Source organism: Acanthisitta chloris, unplaced genomic scaffold (genome assembly GCF_000695815.1).
Source record: "Acanthisitta chloris isolate BGI_N310 unplaced genomic scaffold, ASM69581v1 scaffold30615, whole genome shotgun sequence".
NCBI classification, from domain to species: Eukaryota; Metazoa; Chordata; class Aves; order Passeriformes; family Acanthisittidae; genus Acanthisitta; species Acanthisitta chloris.
Genome location: NW_008672588.1, coordinates 391 through 8,879, shown reverse-complemented (window position 1 = coordinate 8,879; position 8,489 = coordinate 391). Strand labels below are relative to the sequence as shown.

General features: G+C 47.9%; 1 protein-coding gene across 1 annotated transcript; it reads right to left on the bottom strand.

Annotated features, from left to right (window-relative positions):
- Window positions 1-2,662: 2,662 nt before the first annotated feature.
- On the bottom strand, window positions 2,663-7,394 carry DBR1 (debranching RNA lariats 1; the record flags this gene model as incomplete). Its single annotated transcript, XM_009074589.1, has 5 exons — window positions 2,663-3,338; window positions 3,837-3,982; window positions 5,027-5,107; window positions 5,893-6,117; window positions 7,309-7,394. Coding segments are annotated over 5 exons (1,214 nt in total), but the record flags the coding sequence as incomplete, so codon positions are not given.
- Between the last annotated feature and the right edge of the window lie 1,095 nt (window positions 7,395-8,489).

The window sequence follows — 8,489 nt, the reverse complement described above, 5'->3', positions numbered from 1 at the left end:
TTCCGAACCGAGCCGAGCCCTGCCGAGCAGCACCCGCCCCTTTCGCCCCCGAGCCGAGCAGAATTTCCAGAGTTCTCCAGTTGCTAATTGGGATACTTTTCCCTCCCCGCGCGGCAGCCCCGAGGCACGGGCACCCCCGCCCGCCCGCACACACCTCGGGGTGCAGTCACAGGATGGCTCCGGTAGCTCGTTTAAAGCAGAAATGATGCCTTGGCTGGGAGCACCAGTGTGCTGGGCTGGGCTGGGACAGCTGAGCATTTTCTGTGCCAGACTCACACAGAAAAATCTGCAGTACCAGGGCCTGACAAACAGTGCCCAGAAGTTTCTCACTAAAATTTAGAAACTGAAAAGTTTTCAAAGCAACTCTGGAGTTTCTTTTCAGAGAAGACTGGAGATCAGGGTCCTAAAAGCCAACTGGAATGTGTCAGCCTTGCCTAGAGTTTCACAGACTTTTGGAGTGTTTGGCCCTTACTGGAGAAGCTTCACATCCAGAGCTTCAGTTGCAGCAACTTTTCAGTACCTGAAGGGCCTACAAGGAGCTGGAGAAGGACTCTGTGTTAGGAACTGCAGTGAGAAGACAAGAGGTAACAGGTTCAAACTGCAGGAGGGAAAGTCTAGGTTGGATGTGAGGAAAAAAGAGCACAGCAGCTCTGGAGATCAGACACAACTCACACTCCAGACAAGCACATGGTAACTATTTATCAGCTGGGGCTGAAATACTTCATACAAATAGTAAGTGTTCTATCTTGTCAAACTCTCTTGCTTCCTCCAAAGGCAGAACACATGGATCAGCAGGGGAAGGGACATGGGACAACACAAAACAATTTGCTTGAAAAACATAAGACATCAGACTGAGAAGTGTGTGACAGGTCAGAGCCACCTTCCCAGCCCCAGCACAGGGAACCTCACAGCACAGGTTTCTTGGGAGGCTTTTCAAGTCCACAACACAATTTATACTTAAAATACTTTATTTCCAGTATAGTGTTCAGATCATTATCCAGACTTTAGCACTGCAGGCCCAGGACCCTGGAAGACTCAGCTATCCTCAGTAGTTTATTTGACAGCTCACAGCTACTTTCCATACCGTGAGGGTTACATCAAACACTCTCAGGTCTCTCCTCTCTCCTCACACCTCACCACAGCTCTTTGGTGGCTGTTCTGACAGATGAGCTGTTAACTGAACTGTGGAGAGCATTCATTTTGCCATTTTCTAGCCCTTGAATACTTACACAAATTTAGTTTTCATCATGAACTGTTGACAAGAGAGGAACCAAGATGAATCCCAGAACATGGAAGTGTTTTTAGAGACAGAAGTCTTGACCTTAAAGTGTGCTCACACTCATCAATTCATTTCACTCCTTGCTCCCTGTCCAGCTCCCTCTGCCTGTCAGGGTGCTTTCTCCTCCACTCTGCCTGTGTCCCAGAGGAGGAAAAGCTCAGGAGCTACTTCTGCTCTCAGGGCAGCACAGCCATGAGGAAGTTCTGCTCTGTCTGGGCTCCAAATCTCAGCCCAGAACACAGCAGACTCTGACAGGAAGACAGATCTAAGAAGAGTATAATGATATGTGCTTGGAAACACTGTCACTTCATGAACTCAGTAAATTTTGTTATCCTCACAGCCTTTTAGGCCACAGGAGTGCAATTTAATTGCTAACAATTAAGGGCAAACCAGAACAGTAAAAAGAAAATTTGAACTTCCGAGAGGGTCTCTGCTCTGGCAGCTCCTGTGCTCCCTCAGCTGAAGTTTATGAAGGTGCTCTGGAAGATTCCAAATCCAGTTGTAAGAGTTCAGCAAGTTACACACTACTGACAAGCAGTAAGAAGTGAGAACTGAGGCTGCTGATAACAGCAGGTGTTACATCCTGAGCACCTTGTGAACATCCACCACCATACATGAACATAAAGCACAGCCCTAGCTGCACGAGCTGAGGCACTGCTGGTGCCACACTTAGAAGCTGTTCTTCCTAACCACTTGCATTTCGGACATCGTTCTCAAGTTTTCAGAGGCAAAACACAAACAAGTTTCTCAGAATAGAGATGCACTCCTCCATGGTCCCCATAAAACTGTCAGCCTTCAGACTGAGAGACTTGGATCTCTATCAAAACTGCAATTAAAAGCCAGTCCTGGGCAGTTCATGTTGTTCGGTTTATGACCATGAAGTTCTACTATGGCATAAATATCACCAGAAACAAAACTCTTCACTCTTCTATTGCTGTTCTATTATAATAGGAATTCTAGTTTAAAATTGAATATGCTACTTCATATTAAAAGTTTGGTATAAAACCAGACAAAAGCAATAAAATCAATTCATCCAATCTTGGAAGTCAGACGTCCTCTTGCTTGGACTTGGGCTACAGTTCAAGAGTCCTTGGTAAACAAGCACGGTGAATCCTGTACAGCTGGAGATATGGAGTAAGCCCTGAGGGATTACACATGAGGTTTAGAGCCTTTGCCAGAGTTCTTTTTTAGAAGAGTCTGCTTCTGACTTCACGTTTTACCTGGACAAACCCTCCCTGTGAGAGGCACATCTAGCCTCTCAGGCTTAAGAAAGTAGCACGAATAAGATCAAGTAACATTAAAAGCACGAGGAGTCCTCCCCCACCTCTCACACCTCCCCATGAAAAGGTTGGGAGAGAACTTAGTCCCCCACCATATAAAGTCCTACTCTGTTTTGTCTTCATCCTCTGCAGCATAGATGGCTTGATTCCTTCTCTTGATTTTTTTGATGCCACTGTTCCCGTTCTCGTCGCCACCAACGCGCTTCAGCGGTCTCTCCGCTGGGCTCTTCTCCTCCACCAGCTTGCTCACCCCACACTTCTCCAGCTCCTCGTTGTTGGAGTCCGTGGCATCGTCGGACGACACTGCCATGGAATCTGGCATGATCCGGATGTCAGAGAAACTGGCAGAGAAGTCAGGAGGGTGATCAGGGGAAGGATCTACAGAGCATGTACTCAAGTCTTCATCACCACCTTCTTCATCCAGCATTATTTCGTCTGGATTGATGGATGAAAGGCCAGAATTATCTGTGTTATATTCACTGGGTTCCTCTGCTGACCCAGTACTGTCCATCTCCTCTTCCTCCTCCCCGTCATATTCGCCTCGTGCTGAAGCCTCTTCTTTAGCCTGCTGGATCCTGTCATTGATGTCAGTGAGGCCAAACTGGGCACAGAACTCTGTGGTCTGTGGGTTGATGGTGTGAACGGGCTCCATGTTTTTCTGGGGCTTGCTGGGATCGTAACAAGCAGCTGTCAATGTGAAGTTGGAAGGAATTTTGAGGTCATGATTCAGCTCTTCCAACACCTCTTTGATGGCCTCTTCTGTCACACTGTAATCCCACCTAAACAGATGCACAGCATTCAAACAAGTGCAGCCTGAGAAAGAGAAACTTTCAAAGACGGGCAATAAATTCACCTTACCACAGACACCTCATTTCTCTAGTGATTTTTGAGGAAGGCTGTCAGTTTCCCTTGGTCAACACTGACATCCCCCTCTCTCCACCAAGGATTTGTGTATGCTGTCAGCCCACCCCCCGAGCCCAGCCTGATTCCCAGCCTCACAGGGGAATTGGCACACCACCCATGCTCTATTTTCTGTCCCTCAAATGGTGCTGCCTAAGGTTGCAGAACAAAACTGACTGCCCAGATTGAGCAGAGAGGAAGTTGCATGCTCTAGAGTACAGCTTTTGTCAAAACCTCCTTTGCTCTCCAAGACATTTAGCCAGTCCCACAGGCATCACAGGCTGCAGAACAGAAACACAGTTCTAAGGCAACTTTACATTCGCTCCAGAAAAACACATAAAAGTCACACTTTCCCCTCTCCTCTGCAGGCAACTCACTTTGCATGGAGGCCATTCTTCTCAGGCATGTTCCAGGAGCTCTGAGTCACATTGATGAGGCTGTTGGTGGCCTTGAGCACTGCAATCCACTCAGCATCATACTCCAGCGAGTCACCTGCACTAGGATCATGCTCCACATCTATTATCTGCTCACAACAAGTACAGAAATCAGAGCAGGCAAGTTATTTCTCTTGAGAACTGAAGCTAATTAAAGTTTCCAGGGTCACTTTCCAGGGATAGTTTTAATGAAGCTCCAGGTGCAGAGCTGGATATCACCATCCAACAAACCCTCTCACTTGAGGCCTACATAGCAAGTTACAGCAATGAGAGCTGAGGAAGGACAATCCAGAGCAGTACAAAAGGCATTTCTGTGTTTTATCTTACAGCAATTAAAAAGCAGGACACTCTCCTCCCACTGCCAGCAGCTGGGCAGTTCTGCACCCTGGAAACAGAGCCTGCCCCCAGAAATCCATGCTGCCTCCCAAGCAGACACACACAGAGAACTGAGAGCAGCAGTCACTCTGCTGCATGAACACACTCAGCACAGCAATGAATGGACAGGGAATGTTTTAAACTCTTTCAACAGCTGAGGAATTGAAATTCACATCACTTTGTCTTCAGTGACCTTAGCCCAAATCAAACCCTTTGGGTTAGCCAAAGCCCTAGTCAGGCGCTGACTCTGGCACTCCATGCAGTAGTTCAACCTTCCCAACTGCTTCCCACTCCAGAGCAGTTTTGCTACAGGTTTTCAGTCTGGACTAGCACCCCAGTGTCTCTTTGCATAGCAAAAGTCCATCCACATACTCTCTGCCAACTACTAGGGCAAATGGAACCCACCACACATCCAAGGACAGGCAATGAGCCACCCTCCCTCTGAGCTGACAAATTAAAGCTACTCTAAGGCTACTGAAACCCTGGAGTGCATTTGAAGACCATGTCGTCAGCAGCTCCCTCCCACAGCCAAGGGTCTGCACTCACCCACTGAAGTCACTGTTCTAAGGTGGAAGGGAATGGCAGGAACAAGCAAACACTGTCCCTGCATGACAGGACCCAAGGTCTGTTTATTTCCAGACAAAGTTATACAAAGACCATTCCACACATCCACAAAACTCATGGATTTATCAGCACTATATCTATGCACAGCACAAGTGAAGTACTGGAGGTGAAACCCCAGTGCCCATGGCCTTCACCTGCAGGAAGTCTCTGTGTGGCAGGCATTTATCCAGGGCCAGGAACTTGGTTGCTTTTGGTAGCTCTTCTTTGGAGTTTGTCTAGGAAATAAATGGTGTTAATTCATTAGCCTTTCTGTGGAATTTGACCATTCTAAGGGAGGTTTAAAGGCATAATTTCTACAGAAATAAATACTTTCTGAAACAGAAAATCAGCATGGTATTAATAAGAAAGGGCTGGAGGGGCAAGGAGAAGGAAAGACTCCACTGAGAGTCCAACAAGACGCTGGATGCAGATGACAGCAGGATAAAGCCAGAGCCACACTTCATCCCTGATCGAGGGGCTGAGCACATCCAGCCTTGGAGCAAGAGGAAAAGCTGTAAGAGAACTGGAAACAGACTTGCTGAGTCTGCAAGGTCTAGAGTTACAGTTCTACAGCTAAATAACAGCACGTCCTGCCACTCTGCAGGAATAACTGCCACAGCCACAGGCACAGGTTTCTGGCTTCACCCAGGCCCCAGCCAACCCCCAGCCTGTGCTCACCACAGGCCTCCTCCCACCCCAACCACCACCTCAGCCACCTTGCTCTCAAGTTGTCTCCTGCCCCAACAGGCTGGCAAAGAGAGTGCTGTGCCATACAGCTAAATGAAGGACTCTCAGGAGCAGCAACATCAGCTGTTTCACTCTGTCCCTGAAGAAGATTAGGGAGTTGCACCCCTGATTTACAACATCCCTTTCACCTCTATCGTTGTCTCAACATCACTGATTTTTTTCTGGCTTAAGCTGAGTTTTAATAACTGAATCCCCTTTTCTGGACATGAGTATCTGCACTGGAATTCTAAAATGTGCTTGGGACACAGATGTTCTTCATTTTTCCCCTCTTTACCTCATGTTGCATGAAAGCTGCAAACTTCACGTGGAGGTGTGCTGAGAACCAGTAGGTGGGTTTGAGGTGCTGCAGGAGCTCTGAAGCAGCAGGGCTGCCCAGAGTGTTGCTCTCCACTTCTTGGCGGAAGAAGGACTTCATTTTGAGCAGCTGTTTCTTGTTCCCATAGTGGTATATGCTCCTGGGCCAGTCGTGGGACATGAATATATCCATTGGGCGCTTCAGCTGCCAACCCAAAGTGCACAGGGTGTAAACACACATGAGAAAAGAGTTCACAAACTGCATAGCACCAGCTGGAACAGTGTAACCTGCCCCACCTCAGACCAGCACAGAGCCAGCTGTGCCCAGCAGCCTGTCCCAGGGCAAGGCAGAGCAGCACTCAGCCGCAGCACTCAGGAGGCCTCTGGAGCTGCAAAGGGCCTGCAGTGTCCACAGGTTGGATGACACTGTCTGGGGACAGTTGGCTGTGTTTACACATTGCATTCTGAAAGAGATCATATCGCCCCCGTGAGTGCCAGGCACTCAGGAAGTTACAGCTGTAACTGTACAGCTCTGCCCACAATCACAGCATCCTCCTCCTGAACTGCTGAAAAGCTGTGTTTAGAAGGGCTGATGACCAAGCAGAATATTCCCCCTCAAAGGCAGCGCCCTCAGATGTCTAATCAATGTGTTAAAACATGTCTGGGTTCAATACTCAGCCTATTTCCCGCAGCTGTATCAGAGCCCACTTCCAGCTGAAAGCTGAGTAAAGTACCAAGAAACTGACAGTGAAATGTACCAAAGTTTTGCCGGTGAAGCAAACCCTTGTGCTCTGTTCAGCATCCTACATCTGCTGAACTAAGTGTGCAACGGCAACCTGAGCAACCACTCACAAGCTGCTTGTGAAGACAGGTCTGCACACCAGAGCCTCAGCCAATGGAGCAGCCCTTGTGACACAGCAGAGTGGGCAGCAGCTCGAACACAAACTGTCCTTTAAACTGCTCACCCTGGACTCAAAAATACTTCAAGCACAGGAATTTGGGATCAGCTTATTCAGCTGGTTCAATTTTGACTATTTAACTTTGTACCAATCAGCTTGCATGTTAGATAAGATAACATCCATCTTCCTGAAGCTAAAGAATCTGGAATACCTTCCATGCTCTGACTTTTGTCCAACCCAAAAGAAATCCACCAAAAAACCACTCCTGCCTGTACCTGATTCAGATCAAACTTGCACTGGTATGCGAAGCACTGGAGGAGATACTGAGCAGTAGCCACAGTGGAGTAACACCCAGCAGGAACTTTCTGTTCAGGTTAGCTGGGAGTTGTGGGTAACATCTGCTACCCAACAGCATACTTGATCAGAGCAGCTTTAATTGAGTTCTCAAATTATGAAAACTACCACTACTTTTGAAGCAGAATACATTTTTTACTTACCTGTTTGAGTTTGAAGACTTCAATATTCCTCACATGGTAAGCACTTCTAATGGTTTGCTGGTTGTATGGTGGACACTCAAAGTGGCCTGAAACATCAAAAACAAGTTGCCTAAATCACTAGTTCCCTCCTCCAGTGTTGGCAAGGCAGCTCTTTGGGTCACACAAACACCTGGAGCAATCCCAAACACAGGGCTGGCAATAATCAAGCAGACACTGTATTTCCTTTACACAGAGCTTACCCCGACAGGCTGCTAACCTTCTGTGTGTGAAACAAACAGATTGTAAAAACAACAGTGAGCAGTCCTTTCATTCTACAGAAAACACAGGCAGTCCATTGTGGAAACAAAACCCAGTTTGAGTCCAATACTTAAAGGCCAGGACCTATCAGAAACAAGTGACTTTTGACAGAAAGATTTCTGAGGTTTGGTACCTCCCCTCCACTACCTCTCCACCCTGCCTGCCTCCACAGCCACACTGCCTGCAAGCCCACGGATGGAGAGCTGTGTGCACAGCCAGGAAACTCACCCACCCAGTGATAGCACAGCTTCACGGGCCAACATGCTGCACAGCCAGTGAGCATAAAGTGGGTGGGAACAAACTGAAATTGGCATGGGCCCAGTGAGAGCACAGGGCAACGCACTGTGAGTGGTCAGAACACAAATCCAGGTGTAACAACTCCGAGAGAGGGACAGACTGAAAGATTACAGAGCATCACGTGAGATCTGGCTCAGGCCACTGAGGCTGTGATTTGTGTGTTTGTTCTAGAGTGCTGCCACCGACCATGAAACTGCAGCTCAACACGGTCAGCAGCTGGAACAACCCTGTCACTGCCCCCAGGCCCCGCAGGCTCTGGGACTGCACTCAGGTACCCTGACAGAGGGATGAGCTTCCAGCTTTGCCCTAGGACAAGGAACCAAATGCCTAGCATAGCTCTCGTGTACAGAAAAGTTACAGGATTATTGTCCAGAGAGTCCTGTCTCATTTCCCACACGCAATGCTCAGGCATCCAAACTGCACGCCTCACAATAACAAATTTAATTAGCACTGACAGGTATTAGACAGAATCAGGTGTTCCAGAAAACTAGTTCAGTACTTTGCAGATGGAAAGTCCCATGCAGAGCCGCTCTGAAGAGGTGTATTACTGAAGATAACACCGTAATCACAGGGATTTCTCTTTCATG